The 21,911-nt window shown below is 37.6% G+C and overlaps 1 protein-coding gene across 1 annotated transcript in view; it reads right to left on the reverse strand.

The window, feature by feature from the left end:
- LOC139719001 (methyltransferase-like protein 27) overlaps nt 1–9,015 on the reverse strand; it is a 32,994-nt gene extending 23,979 nt beyond the window's left edge. Inside the window, exons 1-2 of the mRNA XM_071630441.1 lie at nt 8,899–9,015; nt 7,978–8,100 (exon numbers count right to left, since the gene is read on the reverse strand). Of these exons, the coding sequence (XP_071486542.1) occupies nt 7,978–8,100; nt 8,899–9,015 (240 nt within the window). The remainder of the gene's footprint in view (nt 1–7,977; nt 8,101–8,898) is intronic.
- Between the last annotated feature and the right edge of the window lie 12,896 nt (nt 9,016–21,911).

Below are 21,911 nucleotides of genomic sequence, written 5' to 3' on the forward strand. Positions count from 1 at the left end.
TATTATACACCTGGAATACTTGTTTGTGACGTCAGTGACCACCTGCCGGTCTTTGTCATTATGGCTGAATTGTTACCTCCAAAGGATGACTCTGAAATTTGTTTTAGCACAAGATGCATAAACAATGAAACTCTTCATAAATTTTGTGTTGAAAGTCAGTGTATATCAGTAGAGATCACAAATGATGTGAATGAATCTTATGATAATTATGTGCAAGAGATAACAGATATATATAATAAGTGTTTTCCATTAAAGGAACGTAAATGTAAAAGGAAGAATAAGAAAGTTTGGATGACTTTTCACTTGCAGAAGTTATGTCGGAAAAGATCTGCTTTGTATAAAGAAGTATTTGAGAAACCCAACTCAATACCGTAGAAATGTTTATAAGCAATTCAGAAATTATGTTACGAAAGAGTTGAAAAAAGCAAAATGTAGATATTATTCTGATAAATTTGATATTGAGAAGAATGATATTCGGAAAATATGGCAATGTGTTAATGGGCTCATAGAAAAATAATGAGAATAGAAATTTAAGTTCACACGGAATAAAAATAGACAATGAGTTGGTCACAGATAAAGCTGAAATCTCAAATGTGTTCAATGATTATTTTTCAACCATTGGTCATAATTTGTCAATGAATCAAGGTTTTAAAGATGATGGTGAGTTTATACCCTTCTTAAGCACCCCTGTGTATTCATCAATATTCTTTAAGCCTATCACATGTGGTGAAATTTTGTCTATTGTTTCTGAGATGAAAAATAACACTAGTGCAGGATCTGATTTCATAAGTATCCGGGTTGTGAAACAAGTTATACCATTTATTGTGAGAACATTGTGTGACATTTTCAATATAAGTTTATCAACTGGTATAGTCCCAAATACAGTAATATGAAAATTGCACGTGTAATCCCAATATATAAAAAAAGGTGATAGAAGTATTATGAGTAATTATCATCCCATATCTATTCTTAATACATTTGCTAAGATATTTGAAAGATGTATTTACAATAGAGTTACCGCATTTCTTCAAGATTCCAATACACTCATTTCGAATCAGCATGGTTTCAGAAACGGGCACTCCACTTCTTCCGCAGTATTAGAATTTATGCAAAATATCATCCAATAATAATAATAATAGCTGGTTTTTATATAGCGCATTTCACACTTAAGTGTCTCAATGCGCTTTACAGACTATTATTACCCCGGTCACTGGATACATGATTTCCAACCAGCACTAAACAGTGCTCATTCTCCACTCCCTGGGGAGCATTCCAGCCAGTCGCAGCCATTTTACAGGCGCGCACATGCTGATCAACCAACATAAGCTTTCTCATCCTACCGGGTACCCATTTATACTCCTGGGTGGAGAGCAGCAATGTGGATAAAGTGCCTTGCTGAAGGGCAAACGTGTCGGGCTTGGCATGGGCTCGAACCCACCATACCACGCTCATGTCGTTCACAGACGAGCGCTCTTATCCACTCAGCCACGACACCTCCAAATCCAAGGGATTGAAAACAAAGAATTTACTTTATCTGTCTTCATTGACCTGTCAAAAGCCTTTGACTCTATTGATCATGATATTCTATTGCATAAGCTTAGTCATTATGGTATACGGGGTGTGGCTTTAAAGTGGTTTGAAATTTATTTATATAATCGACAGCAATATACTGTAGTAGATGGTTTTAATCGGATTATAAGGTTGTAAAATGTTGAGTCCCTCAAGGTTCCATTCTTGGCCCTCATCTCTTTTTGATTTACATTAATGATTTACCAAACTGTTCCCAATTGTTAAATTATATATTGTTTGCTGATGATTCAAATATTTTTATGCGTAACAATGATCTATCATTATTATTTGACAACATGAATATAGAATCGAAGAAATTAGATGCATGGATGCAGGCAAATAAGTTAATTTTGAATGTTGGAAAAACTAATTTTATGATATTTGGGACTCGTGTGTGTACTGATAATTTCGTTTTATATTATAATAGTGATATGATTAAACGTGTAACAAATATAAAGTTTTTGGGTGTTATGTTGGATGATAAATTGTCTTTGAATAGTCATGTTAATATGCTCTGCAACACATTGTCGAGAAATATTGGTAGATTGCGAAAACTGAAATTTTTACCTAAGCATGTGTTGAAATTGTTACATCATTCTTTCATTTCCTCTCATTTGAGTTATTGTACTCTCGTCTGGGGCCATTCAACTAAAAAGAATGTGAAACGTATTCATTTGTTGCAAAAGAAAGCTATTCGTATTATAACTCACTCACATTATTTGTCACAAACTTCTGCATTATTCCAAAAAATGAATATATTACCAATTCAAGATATAATCTGCTTCCAAACAGGAATTTTTATGCAACAGTATTTATTCGGTGCATTACCAGCCCCCTTACAACTATGTTTTCATCTCAACAGCAGTATTCATTCTTATGATACAAGAAACCAACAAAATTTTCATCCTCCCCTCTACCGAACCGAATTAGCCAAGTCAACAATTTTTTTATCAAGGTCCCATTTTGTGGAATACTTTACCAAAGGAACTGAAAAACTGCAAATCATTACAGCAGTTCAGAAACAATTTTAGACGCACTTTCCGTATGTAATAACAACATGGTTTTGTATATTCTGCCAGTACTTTAGTCTTTTCTTTTTTCCTTCTTCATCCTGCTTTGATTGTGCGCCATTTGTGTTCTATATATTTTGTACCTATTGTAAGTTGAGAAAGTCTTGTATTTACTTTGGGGCCTATTCCCAACAAGCCTGAAAGGCTTTAATTGGTCCCCCACAATGAATATGTTTATACTATGACTTGAAATGTAATGATTGTTGTTTTTAATGTGGAAATAAATGAAATGAAGTGATCCACAATTAGGAAACAGCTGTACTGGACCGTTGGACACCACAAGCATGTGCATTCGTGAAACTTTGATGCTTCTACAATAATTGCAAACTGAGATAGGGGAAAAACGATATGGCGGCCATTTTGAATTTCAAGATGGCGCCCTACAAACTCTACAAGGCAAGCCACAATATCAGAAAATGATATATCAAAGTGTCTGACATTATAACGATGTATTTTGCACCAAGTCTGAGGTTTCTACAATGCTTACTTTATGAAATGTGGGTAAAAATACAGCTTGCTATGGCAGCCACTTTGAATTTCAAAATGGCAGCCTACAAATTGTATTAAAACAATCCACAATATCAGACAAAGAATTATCAGAGTGTCTGACATCACACCGATGCATTTTGCACCAAATTTTAAGCTTCTACAATGCTCACTTTGTGAAATATGGGTCAAAATACAGTCTGCTAGGGCGGCCATTTTGAAATTCAAAATGGCGGCTGAAGACGTGGTCAGAAAAAATGGAATCCAAGTTTTTTGGATTCAGCACCCCCAATTTGACAAAGTTAGCGAAAAATAAATAAATTTTGGCACGAAAATCTCACGGGATTACATAGTAGCCTCTACTATATAGCAGTGTGTGCAAACAGGTCGTCAGCGATAATCTTGAATCTTGCCCAGCTCTAACATTATTAAGTGGACGAGATGTGTAATAACTCACGACTGGTCCCCAATTGGCTTAGCTAGTAATGAAATAAAAAGAAAAAAGAACAAAAATGGGTACATCGTATCGCTATATCCTTTAACAGAGTGACCAATATCAAAAGACGCAATTGAAACCGTGCCGACACTGCGGAAACGACCCTGCGTATATCACTCCATGTTATTGCGTTAAAAAAAAACTTTTGTGGTTTTTTTTTACCATAATTCCATCTCAGGTGTAAACGTTACGTCTTATAAAAAACACACCAAATCATACACAAGTAAAAAATAAAACAACAAAAAAGATGAATAAATAAATGAATAGATAAAAACCAAAACGGATCCAGTAAGGTCACAGAATTACATTCATGTCGTGAAAAGTCGTTAACGTTCTATGTGGCAGTAAGCAGATCGGCTACATGGACATAAAACGTTCTGTTTTCTCTCTTTTAGTCCAGCGGATATAGAAAAAATCATGCACTTTATGGTAAAAGCACCATACTTGGTACACATGTACATGATGCCAATACAAGTCATTTCTGATATGGAAGCCACTCTGATTCTCCCTTTGGCGGCCGTGGCGGCCATTTTTCAATATGGCCGCCATGTGATATAGCAATGCTGTGTATTTTGGAAACTATAAGTCCGATTGTCGTGATTCTTGTACCAAACTATAAGTTTTGAGGGTCAAGGATTCCAATAAAATAATTTTTGAGAGGATAAAACCATGGCAACCTACTTATTGGCGGCCATTTTGAAAAAATATGGCCACCATGCTGGATATAACATATCCTTAAAACGTATGGACAAAGGGTCATGACTCTGGTACCAACTTATATGTTTTGGGGGTCAAGGATTCTGATAAATTCAACTGTAAGTGAATATGAATCGTTTCATCCTACGTTTTGGCGGCCATTTTAATAAATATGGCTGTCATACAACAGATAATGAATATTGCATATCTTCGAACTCAAAAGATATATAATCATGATTCAAGTGTAAAAGTATAGTTTTGGGGTGAAGGTTTTCAATATAATGATGTTTTAGCAAAGTGAATAGGTTCATCACATCCTTTGTTTTGACGGCCATTTAATAAATAGCGTACGAGTGTTATGAAAGCGGGATGCCCATTGTGGATTGATTCTGGTGTAAACGTTTGTTTTAGGGGTCAACAATTACTTGTTCACTCATTTTAAGTATTCTAATGTGGAACATCTGGGCATATTTAACTTTGTAAGCATTTTGGAAAATATGCTCAACTTCCTTTATAGGATTTCTGTGTGTACAGTGTATGTGAAAAACATGATCTTCACAATTTCATGTCTGAAGTACATTTTAATCAAGATTATACATTTTCTAGAAATATAGACTCTCGCTTTCTCTGGTCCCTGGACTATGGAATGAAAATCATAGTTTCCAACCAATATGGTATATCTGTTTTCTTTGGAAACATGACACTAAGTGTGAGAAAACTTCTAAAACTTCTTGGGTCACTTACATCAAATGTAAACACACTACATGTATGTCTATAAAATCCATGATTGACCAGGCTGTTCTGATACTTATAACTACAGTGAATCTCATACATCAAACGATAAAGTAAATAGTGGCAGTGGGCAGGTCCTTCTGGTCCTGTACGGGTAGAGAGACGTCCCCGCCCTCCACGAGTCTCCCGCTGCCTTGCGGGCAGTTTTTTGGTTAATCAAACGCTAGGGAGTAAACCTTATCCAAATCCGGAGCGGAACTCCTAAGGCGGTTAGGTGTTGTAGTTCATCATCTCTCCGGCAAATATAATAGGTATTATACAATACATCTTTATAGGTTTACATCTAATTGTCATTTGCAGCTCCACATGAGTCTACTAGCAAAATATAAACTACACTTTACAAGAAAAATTATGCTAATTTATGAATTTAAGGAAAACCTCAAAGAAATACAAATTTTTAGGTTCATAATTATTGGAAGATAAAACTGCAGAATAAAATATTCAGTAAATCGATCTTACTTACCGGCACCAGTAGAAATACTGAAGAAGTTCTCTAAAGCGCACCTGCATCTATATATGCATTTACGTTCATCACCGCTCATCAATGGATAATCAGGAACAATAATTGTTTTGGATTGTCAGAGCTAATTCGATTCCTTCATATGATTTCTTATAATGTTGTGTAACTGTTTTGACAAGGGTCATACTATGAAATAATGATCAAGAACTGAAAAAAAACCTTTAGAAATCAGTAGGTCTTATAAGACTGCAATTATCATGTCTTTGTGGCTGGAAACTATGACAGTACACTAATTGTACTCTCCTGTCTATGCATCCAAAATTGGGGGGAAAGTCTTCTTTTCCATTCTCACCATTTTATTCTACCTTTGATATTCAACATAATTATCTTTAGTATTCTAGGTATGCAACAATTGTACTTATGTGATGTTCAATACCTACTTGAATAGTGAATGTGATAGAGGTATGGTCAATCAACAACAATCAATGAACAATAAAGAACTAAACGCCGCAACAACATAGGAGGTTCATTTACCAATAATAGGTGAACGATTCTTGTCAATGGGACAATACATATGGCAAGTGAGGGTGTATATATAATATATACACTACAGGTTGGCCCCTCAGAAAATGGAAACGAATATTTTTTCAAAACCAAAACGAAATTGTCCAATTTGGTTGAGTACTTTTCTTTCTAGACATGTTTTTGTTAATCATTAATTTCTTACTTTATTTTATCAAAGCTCAGCAACGGAGACTACTCAACAATTGAAGGTCTATTTTCGACAATAATCCTATTCAAACATTCCACATTGTGATGTGCGGCCTCGATTCTTTGTTAGTCTCCCAAGGCAGTGGCTTTTGTTCGATGCTGAAATTTGTTGAATTGAGCTAAGAAATTTACGCTCGACCCGTCTTTACAAAAACATCTGTAGAATGAAAACTACTCAACCAAATCGAGGGATTTTGGTGTCATTCTTCTTCTAGATAAATTCTCTACAACTCTATGTCATTCATTTTGGCATCAAAGTAATGCAAATGTGCAGATATTTGCGAAAACTCGCGTTTCCGTTAATTCTAGGCCACACTGTATATAATGTGTGTGTGTGTGTGTGTGTGTGTGTGTGCATACTCTATGTAGTGCAGCAGTCATATTTATCAAAATGGACATGAAAACGAGATGTGTTAGTTCTATTCATCAACAAATGCTTGTTTAAAATCATTGACCCCAATTAGTTTCAAAGACGTACAGTAAAGTATATATTGCGGTGGCCATGTTTTAAAATGGCAGCCAAAACATAGGATGCGATGGTTGTATACACGAAAAGATGTATCCATTTAAATAAATGAATCTCAAAAACATATTTTTGTTCCAGAATCATGAAGATGCATCCATTGGTTTTAAAGATATATGAATAGAATGTAGAGCGGCAGCCACGTTTAACTGGAGGGAGGCCATATTTATTAAATGGCCGCCAAAACAAAGGATGTGATGAACCTATTCACTTTGCTAAAACATCATTACATTGAAAACCTTCACCCAAAAACTATACTTTTACACTTGAATCGGGATTATATATCTTTTGAGTTCGAAGATATACAATATTCATTATCTGTTGTATGGCAGCCATATTTATTAAAATGGCCGCCAAAACGTAGGATGAAACGATTCATATTCACTTACAGTTGAATTTATCAGAATCCTTGACCCCCAAAACATATAAGTTGGTACCAGAGTCATGACCCTTTGTCCATACGTTTTAAGGATATGTTATATCTAGCATGGTGGCCATATTTTTTCAAAATGGCCGCCAATAAGTAGGTTGCCATGGTTTTATCCTTTCAAAAATTATTCTATTGGAATCCTTGACCCTCAAAACCTATACTTTGGTACAAGAATCACGACAATCGGACTTATAGTTTCCAAAATACACAGCATTGCTATATCACATGGCGGCCATTTTGAAAAATGGCCGCCACGGCCGCCACAGGCAGAATCAGAGTGGCTTCCATATCAGAAATGACTTGTATTGGCATCATGTACATGTGTACCAAGTATGGTGCTTTTACCATAATGTGCATGATTCACCCTATATGTGGTCTATATCCGCTAGACTATTTCTCTTCGTTCTCTTTCTCGCATCTGAACCTCTTTACTCTTCGTACATTATCTCAAGCTACATTCCGTTGTTATTCACCCATAATAAAAGAAAATTTCTATTAAGTTATATGAACCAAACCAATAGATAAATCCTGTTAGAAGCTGGAAATTAGGAATGACTCTTAGATGATAGCTCAAATATGTGAGCGATGATGTAAGAGAAACAAACCGTCGTGCATACAATGACAATGACAAATCTTAAACGCATTCTTGTCATTATTTGAGACGATGTACATGGAGATCATTACCTCTTCTCCGACAAGTCCAGTACCCGCACCAACGTCTAGTATTTTGGCATCTTTGTTGTTCAGTACCTCGTTCATCTTCTTCGCCACGAGTCTCGGTCCGAAATATTCCTGCTCCAAGACGTCCTATCCCAAACAAGAAGCACAGATACCAACCATCATAGCATCACCGCAATTATTCCATCTTTTGCCTGCCTCACTGTTTCCCTTTCACTGACTACTTTTTTTTCTTTTTTTGCACTGCCAATACGCAGTAAATCCTGCTGGCGAAAGTACTAGTATATTGTGTAGAAACGAATAAATAGAACAATAGGCCTACGACTCTCACCATTCTAAATATGTAATGCTCTCCTATTTATTAACCATTTTATTATTATCATTATTATTATTATTACTATTACTATCATTATTATTGTTATTGTTATTATTATCGTTATTATTATTATTATTATTATTATTATTATCATTATTTATTCACACGTGGAAATTGTCATCGTTGCGTACCTCAGAGCGTTAACGAGAAAATTTGCGAATCTCTTCTTCCCCTGAATAAAGGACAAACATGGAGTATCTGTGCCCAGGCGTCTAAACGTATCTAGGGGCGTAAATGTTGCAGAGAGAGTCCACGTAGAATATATAATAGCATACCAACAGACTTCATAGCCATTTCTCCTTATCTTAAAACAATAAGAATTCAAAATGGCTAAATGACAATGCGTGAAATAAAATCAAAGAGTTGTGAGCTTGCAAACACGCCGCCCGTTTAGTCTGACCGCATGCCACCCGTATCGTGTTCATGATTCAGGAGTATGTTTGCTGTGTTCAGCGAGAGTGAATTTACTAAGGTGTGTTTTTGGCAAGTCACCTAGTCCGAAATTCGGACTAGGTGACTTGCCCCGAGAATATGAATTTGAATGATGGTACCTTGTCGTAGTCGCCTTTCTGGACCCAGTCATCGTAGAAAGCTTGTCGTTTCTCCAGCTCTAAATTCATATACTGCTTGAAATTATCACGGTAGACATAGTCAAATTTCTCCGCCATTTCTTCGACTCCTCGGCAGATCAAAGTAGATTATACCCTGGAATTAATCTGAGACCGATCGTGCGACGATACTACCTCAATCGACGCAGGTCTACAACGTATTCGTGGCTTGCTCAACAATGAAGTCTTTTCTACTTGTGGTCTAGTCTGGGCTCCGTCCCCTTTTCCTTGGTGCGACCAAGAGAGGGCGCAAATTTTCTGATTGCGATAATCGAGAGACTGTGCTCGGGTATCGCAATCCTCGGGTGTCACGCCCTCATACGGCTTGTCGCGTACAATCACGGCTACGAGTAAAAAGAGTCCAGAAGCTAGACTACTTGTGGTCCGGATCGAGGTGGTGGACTTTACTCTCTCACTTGTGCTGGATCCCGGGGCTGGATCATTGATTTTATTGAGCGTTAACTGTGGCGGAGACCGGTCCATGACCTTGAAATCGGAGGGTTGGGGAGGTATTCACAATAATTTACGCCAGGGAGGCGGGGGGGGGGGGGGGTCTCCCACCTCCGCCTGGCGATTGTGGATGGCATTCCTTTGGAAAGGGATATTATACATGTTGTAGTATCTTATATACATGTATGTATGTATAAATTTATGTATATTATGTATATACATGTATGTAGGTCTATTTAATGTATCCCTCATTATAATGATATCCTTTCAAGCCTATTAATGATTTTTGATAAGTCCAAATAACGTAACATTGTTAACTGGATATTGGGGATGTTGAAAACAAAACGGCAATGGATAGAAATGTGTTATAAACCGTGACGACATTCATGGTATAGTGCACTTATCTATCATGAATGTCGTCATTCGTATGTGATCGATCCATGCGTGTTTTTGTTTTTGGTCTTGTTTTTGTGTGTGTTGTTTTTTTCTATTGACCTCAGATCACGCGAGCGGACGGCATGCAGAACATTTGAACTCACTCAATGGGAAGTACACGTGCACATGATGTTTGAAGGCCCTATACAAAAGTATGATTATACCATGAACTCTGACACGCAGATGAGTTAAGTCACACATTGAAGGGTACAGCTTATTATATCCCTCATGTAAAGCTTCTTGCCATAGGATTGTACAGAGCACGAACATGGTGTAGTTTTACTAGCTAGCTACGAGCAGCTGGATGCGGTGCAATTGGTTACTAGCCAGCGTGATATAGTACTTTTGGGAATCCACGATTTGCACCCAATCGTGATCGTGTGATCGATATCTACATTTCTCACTTAAGAATGTACGCATTTTTTTGACATCATTAGAAAGAGCATCTTCCGTAGAAGACAATGATACCAAAATCATTATATTTGGTTCAATACTTTTAAGTCTACGCCAAATTCTGTAAATGCAGTCATTTTCAAATTTCGCCGGATTTTTGCGACTTATGGGATAACAATTTGGGCGCGACACGCGATCCAATACGGTGAATATTGTGTAAGCTCGTTGATCCATGTCAACAATAGGTGCGGGCTAGGAAAAAAAGTATGTGTGTGTGTGCGTGTGTATGTGTGTGTGTGTGTGTGCGCGCGCCCAATGTGGAAGCTGTATCTTTTGTTGACATGGATCAGGGAGGTGACTCACCTCCCTGCATGGATCAACGAGCTTACACAATATTCACCGTATGGATCGCGTGTCGCGCCCAAATTAATTTACAGAAAATGGCGTAGAATAAAAAGCAGTGAACCAAATTTAATGATTTTGGTATCATTGTCTTCTGCGGAAAATGTTTTTTTCTAATGATGTCAAAAAATATATCACTTTTAGAACGCAAGGTACTGAAAATCCACCGTTCCGCTTTTTTAGGGACACCCGGTATAAAAATTATATGTAAGTCATGCTATATATATTTCTACATGTAATTGCCGCTTTTTTTTCATTTAGACAAATTGTAGTATAAAATTGATTATCTGTAGTTCCATTTTCATTTCAAAGTTTATAACTATTTGCCAGAAGGTAATTTTTCAACAATGCTGTGCTCCGAGTCGACGTCTCTGGGCTATAAGCACTGGATAGAGGGCAAAGAGTTTGACCCGAAAAGAAGCAGTCGATATTATGACCTATAATGAATGTATATACCTTTCTCTAAGATTTGGATTCTATACTAGTTTCTAGACTTCTGATTGGTCTAATGTACAGTCACTAGATATCGATATGATTATGCTGCCCAGCACTCAGATAACATGCAGCAGTTTCCATGACTGCACCTTTGGCCAATCAGAGGCCTGGAATATTCTAGAGCAGTGGCAGATCCAGAGGGGGCGCACTGGGCGCTCGCCCCGGCCCCTTTATTTTTATTTTTTTGTTAAAACAAGAGAAATAAGAAGAAAAATGGAGGAGGGCTGCGTCCCCTTTACTTTTGTCAAGCCCCCCCCCCCCTTTACGGAATTCCTGGATCCACTTCTGCTATATAAAGTACAAATGCAGCTATTGTACGATATACAACATGCACGCAATCCCAGCTGCTCCATCAAAGCCAGTCTGATGTGGGGAGGGGGTTGAGGCCAAAACCATACCAAACACGTTGAATGGGTTTTTACGTTATAGCGACGTCCAAGCACTGGTCACTTTAATACGTGCAATATAACACGTAGGTACTTACACTAAACATGATGTGTAATACACGAAAAATAGGTGTCCCGGGCCCTGTTTTATGAAGAGTTAAAATTGATTATATAGTTGATTTCAACTGTAAGTCTATGGCAGCCTGTGTGGTAAGGAAATTTAAAATCGATTTCATCTTTTCATAAAACGGGGCCCCGGTATACTCACTGTCCTCCAGAGGAAGGGGCTGCGGACCAACAAAAACCTCGAGGAGTTCCTTGTAGAAGCCCTTGCACCGAGCAATATCAAGGCTAGGCCTTGACGGGTCTATACGCCCGTAGGGTTCTTGAAGCCATAGGCGGCAAGCTGTCGTGTCAGGAATTAAGCAAGTTCAGCTTCAGTAGTTAAATTGAATCTACTGTACTTTAATTTTCAGCCTCTCTCTTATGTTTGCAGTACTTTCGTAATGAATTTCAGTATATCAAGGTATAAGTAGATTGGTTTACATTTACATGATGCAATTTAGGGAAGAATTTGTCTTTGTTTGCATGTGATCAGTTATCCAAGGTTCGAAATAATGATCTGCCTATACATCCAAAGGAAAGTACGGTTTGTTGAAAAAAAAGGATCTCATGCTTTTGAGATGATACCATATGATATAGTATCATTACTTTGACCGTTATTACAGTCACAATCTATGTACAAGTCAATAGTTGACAAAGCTGTGGCAGCTATATTGAAGGAATTGGAAGAGAGATTAATCGGTCAATATGCAACTAAAAAAAGTGCTTTATCATTTCTAGAACACCTCACTTGTATTATTATGATCAGAATCTTGTCAAATTCCATGAACGCCAGAAACAGTACTACTAGAATAACATTGTGTGAGTTACTAAAAAGACACTATTCAGATTTCAATGAAAGAAAGTACAAAAAGTGGAATTTTAAATACGGATGAAAAGGGAGAGTATTGAGGGAATGGCACCAATCAATCAATCAAATTTCAAACGAAGTACGCGATTTGCTACCAATATCAGCAGCCGTTTTGAGAACGCATGAAATATGAAGCATCATTTACCTCTAAATTCACTGTAATTTTAAGATTCACATTGCATTTTCAGGTTTTTTTTTTCTGTCTGTCTGTATGCCGGTCTCTCCCTCTCTCTCTCATATTTATCTCTACATGAGACGATATAAAATAGGCCTACTTTATGTCCATGTCAGAGGACCGAACAAAAGAGGCCGCTTAATATATCCTAAGAGTGCAGTGTGAAGTTGGTAGGGGAAGGACCGGTAAACAAAGAATAATAATAATAGTGATAATAATAATAATAATAATAATAATAATAATAATAATAATAATAATAGTAATAATAATAATAGGAATAATAATGATAATAACAATGATAAGAGACGTACGTAAAACATACTGAGAGTACACGTATAAACCAAAATGAATATACTGAACGCTAACCGAATTACAATCCATACTGAAAAAGTCGTCAACGCTCTAATTTTCCATAGCAGATTGGCTGCAAAGACATAAGATTAGTGAAACAAAAACAAAAAGAAAGAAAACAAAACAAAACTTCCTTCCTTTTCTCGCATCTGAACCTCTTTACTATTTGCATCAAATCTCATCGCCTCTCTGACTTAGCCAGCTATAGATAATTTACGTTGCATGTGTCTCTACGTGTGAAGAAAAGGAAATGAATTTGCGAGCGATGATGTAAAAGAAACCAGACAATTATGAACAGTGAGAATGGAACCAAAACTCAAATGTTGTTTTTGTTTTGTTTTGCTTTGTTTTGTGAGTGTGTGTGTGTGTGTGTGGGTGGGTGGGTGTGTGTATGTGTGTGTGATTACGATAATGCATCATGCATCATAATATACCTCTTTTCCAACAAGGCCGGTCCCGACACCAACGTCCAGTATTTTGGCATCTTTGTTGCTCAACAGCTCGCTCATTTTCTTCGCCACCTTTCCCGGTCCGAAATATTTCAGCTCCGCGACTTCCTATCCCAAACGAGAAACCAAGCACGGATATAACAACAATCGCATAGTATCACTACAATCACTCCTCTTTCTCCTGCCGGTTTCTTTTTCTCTTATACATTTTCCTCTTCCAACACGCATGCGGCATTGTTGGTTGAAGTATGTCACATAAACATTATGAAGAGAACAGTTTGACTCTTTCATCCCAAATCCGTCATTCTTTCGTATTTATTGATATCATTATCTATATAGTTTTTATTCACGTTGAAAGGTTATACATATATATTTGCTTGGTTTAAAGAGCGATATCGAGGAATTTTTTCAGATTCATTACTCCTTCACCCGGCTCCTTCAAATTAAGAACAAGCAAACAAATCAAAGCCAGACTTTTAAAACAACTGCGTCAGTGTTACAGAGTCCATGTGGAATTATGGTGATATGTAAGTGACAGAGTTGACAGCCATTTTTCCTTGTCTTCTTTGATAGAAATGACTATAATTATGACAATGACAATGCAAACAAGCCAGTTGTTTAATTTGTCTGGCCACATGCCATACAAAACAACACCGTGCATGGTGTATGTGGTGACTTGCACTGAGAATATGAAATTGAAGCATGGTATATCTACCTTATCGTAGACGCCATTCTGGACCCATTCGTCGTAGTAAGCTCTTCGTTTCTCCTGCTCCAAATTCATAAACTGCCTGTAGTTGTCACTGTAGATGTAGCCACATCTGTCCTCCATTTTGTTCTTTTTTATATATTTTGTGAGTCCTGGGAAAGTATAGAAGACTACCCTGGAAAGGGAGAACGACCGTGCGACGACACTTCTTCCATCTAAGGTATCATACAACGTATGGGGTGACTTGATGAGCAATGTTCAAAGTATTTTGTATTTGTGTTTGTTTATTGAGCGTAATACGGAAGCTTAAAAGTGCCAACCAGATGACGAGATAAGAAGACGAGAAGACAAGTAAAATACCGAGAAGCCGAGTTTCTGGAATTCGGTAAGTCGACTTATTTAGGTCAAAAAGACATGATAATGAGTTGTTGGAACTCGGCAAGTCGACTTGTTCGGGACAAGAAGTCAAAATGACAAGTTCTTGAAACTCGGCAAATCGACTTGTTTAGAACAAGAAAACAAGATGCCGAGTTGTTGAAACTCGGCAAGTCAACTTATTTTGGACAAGAAGAGAAGATGTTGAGTTTTTGGAACTTGGAAAGTTGACTTGTTTGGGACAAGAAGTCAAGATGACAAGTTGTTAAAACTCGGCAAGTCGCTTTGTTTAGACCAAAAAAACAAAAACAAGATGCACTTACCGAGTTACAACAACTGGTTATCTTGACTTCTTGTCCCAAGCAAGTCGACATTCCGAGTTTCAACAACTCGTTATCATGTCTTCTTGTCCCAAACAAGTCGACTTGCCGAGTTTCAACAACTCGTTATCATGTCTTTTTGTCCCAAACAAGTCGACTTCCAGAGTTTCAATAACTTGTCATCTTGACTTCTTGTCCCAAGCAAGTCGATATTCCGAGTTTCAACAACGCGTTATCATGTCTTCTTGTCCCAAACAAGTCGACTTCCAGAGTTTCAATAACTTGTCATCTTGACTTCTTGTCCCAAGCAAGTCGATATTCCGAGTTTCAACAACGCGTTATCATGTCTTCTTGTCCCAAACAAGTCAACTTTCCGAGCTCCAAGAACTCGTCATCTTGTATTTTTGTCCAAAGCAAGTCGACTTGCCGAGTTTCGGCAGCTCATCATCTCGTCTTCTCGTCCAATACAAATCGACTCAACAACTCGGCGACTTGTCTTCTTGACCTAAACAAGTCGACTTGCCGAGTTCCAATAACTCGGCTTGTCGGTATTTAGCCTGTCTTCTCGTCTTCTTATCTCGTCATCTGGTTGGCACTTTTAAGCTTCCGTAGCGTAACGATACGGAGACAAGGTGCGTGATCCCTGAGGGTGGGGTGGTACTGTACTGGGGAAATGTGCGTGGGAGTCTCCCACCTCCCCTGACGATATGAAAGATACTTGACGGCTGTACGTTGGTGCATTGTATGTATGTATTTATTCACGAGTATATGTGTGTAAAAGACGAAATCAAAGTTTATCTTATAAAAATCAGTTTAGATATGGCTGAGATATCTAAAAACAACGTAAAAGAAAGCTATTCTAATATATGGTGGGTCCCAAATTCTATTAGGATCGCTTTATTTTGGATATGTCAGCCATTTCAAAACCAATCTTTATCAAATAAACTTTAAATTCCTCTTTAAATCATATGTTCTCTTATATTTCACTAGAAGTTTCTCATAATCTAAAAAAAAAAAAACACCTTCAAAAAGGTTGGAAACCTGAAGCTCCATCTTAACGGAAACTGTACCATCCCTTTTAGCTCACCCTGTCCACAAAATCAATTTAGAACTGAAAGATGGACGGACAACCGGAAAACATTATGCCTCTGGTAACACTTTGTAGCGGAGGCGCTAAATACTAGTATGTTGTATATATATATATATATATATATATATATATATATATATATTATATGTGTGTGTGTGTATGTTATACATATATATGGATATACACATATATGTGTATATTACATATATATATATGTATTATTATATATATATATATATATGTATTATTATATAATATATATATATATATATATATATATATATATATATATATATGTGTGTGTGTGTGTGTGTGTGTGTGTTTAATGTTGGACAGGCTTCTCGGTCGATGCCATGACGCCCAACGGTCCTCGTCTGTTGCCACACGAGTTTAACATTTTGGAGTAGCAGATTCCATAAATCACGAGCACCAAAACGAAATTATGACAAAAAAAAAAATATCGTACATAAATTCCTAAATGATACAATTTCACATTCCTACAGCCATATTAAAGCCCCAAATGTCACGGAAGTTGCAGAATTCGTTTGACCTCATTTACCTGCACGTCTATTTCAGAGATGATGATACAATGTATCACGCAATGTTTAGAATAAAGGTGAAAATGCGGACGCCAACTTGATGACTGTATATAATGGAGTTTTACCATGCATGATATCGTCCGTTTTGTTAACCTAGTTTGATATCATATGATCTCTCAAAGTCTCAACAATCTTATCTATTTTCAATAAATCATTATATCAATCACTTCACTCTCTCCTGGCACTCGACCTTCCACTTATACTTGTTAAAATCAACAATCCATCTCATTTATGATCATTAATGATTCGAAATTCTTGATCGAAAAGACGGCAATAAAACTTGTACACACTATGTCCAGTTTACTAATGCATTTACTCGTTTTATTTTTCTCGTCCAATAGTAAACCTCTTGTATAATAAGTTTGTTCATCGATATTGTTAGAATAATTATATATAGGCCTATATATATATAGTGCGATGATGCTGATACTCGTACCGTACGCCTCTGTCATCTTAGGATGAATTATAGTCGAGACAATGTAGATGACAAAAGATGTCGCATGAAGCCGGCTATTACGAAGCGGTCGACCTTGGTCTTCCTCAGCTTTATCATCTGCTAAGCAGACATGTTAGTTACTTGGGTGTCTTGTGGCTGCTCACGTCTGCTTAGCAGATAATAAAGCCGAGGAAGACCAAGGTCGAAAGCTTCGTAACGGCCGGCTTCATGCGACATCTTTTGTCATCTACATTGTCTCGACTATATATATATATATATATATATATATATATACAGTATATATATATATATACAATGTCTATATATATGTATATACTATATATATATATATATATGTATGTATATATTATATATATATGTATATTATATATATATATATATATATGTATATATTATATATATATATATATATATATATATATATATATATATATATATAAAATAGCATACATACTTATGATACAGGCCGGCAGTGCATGACAAAAGTTATAGTGCACGTAAAATATAACGATTGCAGACGATAACCCACTATCGATTTGATATCGGTTTTTGCTCCCTCATTTTAATCATCGAGTACTTGAATCCCGCACCTTATCAACGCGATTGCGCCACAACCGCGATATGCTTTGCTCGATATTATCGTTATTCTCAATTCTCGCAGGCTGGCTATGCCAGCAACTTATCTGTGTGGGACTAGACTTTCAGCGGTAGATTTAAACATGGAAGCTGAAATGAACAGGTTCGCTACTTTTACAGAGACTGATCTATATAAACAGTATCTTAGACAATAAGGACACAAAGGATGCCATCAAATACGCCCTACGAATTTTGGACTCCTACTGTTCTGAAAAAGGAATCAATCCGACGGATATTACTGAGCAAGTCAACCCAAGATTTGTGCCGCTTTCTCCGTACATTCTACGCGGAAGTGCGCCGTGGAAATGGGCAGCGTGTGGTGTGTACAGTATACGCTAAGCGCTCTTTGATCACGCTACGCTATGAACTTTACTACGACATTCACAACACACTCTCGGAATCCGCATGTGCAGCAATGGGGCCTGGCACGAGCCTTGTGTTTAAATCCAGTAGATCCCTAATCCTACAAAACATCATCTAGTCCTGGTCCTGGACCCACAGTGCAGTAAGTAGGGCGTCTAACGTGTTAACTGTTACTGTTAGTGTTACTGTTAGATCCACGGTAGACCTATTGTAGGGTCAAGTGTTTACTAGCTCTGTCGCTCGTATATAAAGTGACGTACAGTACAGTGTACAAATACGTAGATCTAGTATAAAAACGTTAGGCCAGGGCCCCTAGGGCCCTAGACCTAACCTATCGTAGGGCCTAGAAAACGTTAGATATAACCACGTAGACCCTAGACTCTATAGTTGAATTTGGATCTTCAGGATTTTGTCTACACAGGTTCAAAGAAACTGGTATTATTGCTTGTGTAGACACGTGTAACTGTTAGAAATGATCTAGGCTTATCTTGCCTGGGTATGTATGCTATTTTATATATCACATAGTGCATGACATCTTATTGCACTATAACAAGTACCAAGCACCTCCAAATTCTGAATTTGCCCTCAGGCAATTATATTCAATTCGGCCTGCGGCCTCATTGAATATAACTGGCCTTCGGGGCAAATTCAGAATTTGTCGGTGCTTATATTGTTATAGTGCATTCAGCCTCATGCACTATATATATAATATATATACATGTATATAACATGTATATATATTGATAGCACTTAGATTTGCCAAAGGCCGGGAAGTAAATGATAGTAACATAACATTCGTTTTCGTTTGATTGATATAACAGCAAACCTGACCACAAAAGTGGCGTAAACAATGTGATATAAATTTGTTCGTGCATTGTCAACCACAAAAAAAAAGTACATCACAGTGCATGGGAGTGTGGGATTGTAACCACATTGGGTTGTGGAAAGGAAATAATTGGAAATAAATTGGAACAATTTTTATATATCATTGCGGCAAGATCATATAGTTTCAGTTAGTTCATCAAATAAGAATGAATGATTATAAACCAGTACAAGTGATACAGCAAACAACTCAATTTGGTTTGACAGAATGTGCAGGTCTATCCTTTTTTTGTCCCCGCCGAACGAGTTCGAGCAGGGGACTATGAAACGGGCTCCGTACGTGTGTGTGTCCGTCCGTCCGTCCGTGTGTCCGTCCGTGTGTCCGTGTGTGCGTCCGTGTGTGATCAAAATCTTCAATTTGCTACTTCTCTGTCATTTATGAGCCAATTTTGATTCTGTTTGCTTTATATGATAGCACTACAAGGGAGCTTTGAAACTTCTACACAGAATTTCAGTCGTGACCTTTGACCTTGACCTTTGACCTATATTGTACATTTTGCTACAAAATGCTACTCCTTCGCCATTTCTAACCCGATTTCGATTCCGTTTGCTTTATGTGATGGCACTAGGTGAGGGCTTCAAAACTTCTACACAGAATTTTGACCTTTGCCTTCTTTGACCTTTGACCTTGATTTTTGACCTATATTGTACATTTTGCTACAAAATGCTACTCCTTCGCCATTTCTAACCCGATTTCGATTCCATTTGCTTTATGTGATGGTATTAGGTGAGGGCTTCAAAACTTCTACACAGAATTTTGACCTTTGCCTTCTTTGACCTTTGACCTTGATTTTTGACCTATATTGTACATTTTGCTACAAAATGCTACTCCTTCGCCATTTCTAACCCGATTTCGATTCCGTTTGCTTTATGTGATGGCACTAGGTGAGGGCTTCAAAACTTCTACACAGAATTTTGACCTTTGCCTTCTTTGACCTTTGACCTTGATTTTTGACCTATATTGTACATTTTGCTACAAAATGCTACTCCTTCGCCATTTCTAACCCGATTTCGATTCCGTTTGCTTTATGTGATGGCACTAGGTGAGGGCTTCAAAACTTTACACAGAATTTTGACCTTTGCCTTCTTTGACCTTTGACCTTGATTTTTGACCTGTATTGTACATTGGCTATAAAATGCTACTCCTTCGCCATTTCTAACCCGATTTCGATTCCGTTTGCTTTATGTGATGGCACTAGGTGAGGGCTTCAAAACTTTTACGCAGAATTTTGACCTTTGACATCTTTGACCTTTGACCTTGATTTTTTACCTATATTGCACATTTTGCTACAAAATGCTACTTCCGGCGGGGACATATATTACGCACCGCGTAATTTCTACTTTTCCTTGTTTTTTTTGTGTGTGTGTGTGTGCGCGCTCATGTATAGCGATTCAAGTTTTGGTCACAAAAATACATTCAGAGTTCAAGAAGAAAAAAATATCGAGTTCGTGGGTTCTGACAAAGTACAAATAACATTTACAGTATTTCTGCATTCTGCTATCATATGACACACATAACTCGAGTTGAGGACTGGTGACCGCACACGAAAGTTTTACTTTGTCATGGTTTATAATAGTTAAATTCTTCATATTCGTCAATATCACGGGTTACACGTATAGAGTAGTAAACAAGTACTCGAAAAAATGCGCAGTCATGCACTTTTATTTGTTTGTTTGTTTGTTTGTTCATTTTCCATCTGAGAAGATGGCTGGATATCCCATATTCAGATACGTTAAGCTGGTCTTCCATCACTGTCCATGGGGTCCAGTTGGATTTGAGGTGGAACCACTTCACCGGATTAAACACCCTGCTCTTTACTCTCTCAAAAAATCGAGTGAAAATATTCACTCTTAAAGGAGTGAATATAAAAAAGAGTGAATTTAGAGTGAAGTTGGAGTGAATTTGGAGTGAAAATGTTCATTTTCACTCATTTTGGAGTGACCTCAAGGATCACACGAAGATTTTGGAGTGATCCCTGAGGTCACTCTAAAACGAGTGAAAATGAACATTTTTACTCCAAATTCACTCCAATTTCACTCTAAATTCACTCTTTTTTATATTCACTCCTTTAAGAGGGAATGTTTTCACTCGATTTTTTTTAGAGAGTACGATGAATGAATGAAGCGGGATCTTTTACGTGCATGAGTTGTTACTCTCTCATACACGGGACCTCCATTTTATGTCCTGTCCGAGGGACGGAGTATTTTGCCTCTTGCCAGAGGGGACGGTATGCTTACACACAACATTGCTCAGTCCAGACTCGGGTTCGAACCCGGGCCGCGTGATCGTAAGACAGACGCGCTACCGACTGAGCCAACTCACCGCCCACTTGCGACATAGCAGAGGTATATAATAAGTATACAGAAGAAGAGACAGTGAAAAATACACTTCTTATCTTGGAGTTTGTTCGGACATAATATTGTGTCTTCATTCTCTCTGTATCGGAAAAAAATCCTTACATCCGTATTCATAACATGAAATGAATAGGCCCAATAATAAGGTATTATCTATCTAGGGTAACATCTTCAGTGTTGCCCCCGCTTTACCAGAGGGTCCTGCCATTATTAATACCCGAGCGTTGCCAGGTACCCATTTACAGGATTCATACACCTTATTCGACAGTGACATAGTGGGTAAAACATCTTGTCCAAGGACATAAGCACTGGGCGGAAATCGAACTCGGGTCCTCCGATTGGGAGTCGGGAGTCTTAACTTGAATTCTGAGAGCTCTGAGTACATTGTAAAGAACATGCGAGGAACATACAGAACGACCAATCCGAATGGAATGTAAAGCTACTTAGGGGGGGGGGGGGGTTATTGACAAAAGTCGAGGGAATTTGACGTTGCACTTCAAAGTCTTCTGAGGTTATATGAATATTCCCCCATACAAAAGCAGTCATTATCTGTTATATGAGTATGTACTGCCCAAGTTCTTGCATTGAAAGAACAACAGAGAGTGCGCCATAACGATCCATTCAGAAGTTATAGAGATTTAAAACCTAACACTGTAATTAA

This window comes from Diadema antillarum, unplaced genomic scaffold, assembly GCF_040938485.1.
Source record: "Diadema antillarum isolate AM-2024a unplaced genomic scaffold, OU_Dant_1.0 scf00000103, whole genome shotgun sequence".
Taxonomy (NCBI): domain Eukaryota; kingdom Metazoa; phylum Echinodermata; class Echinoidea; order Diadematoida; family Diadematidae; genus Diadema; species Diadema antillarum.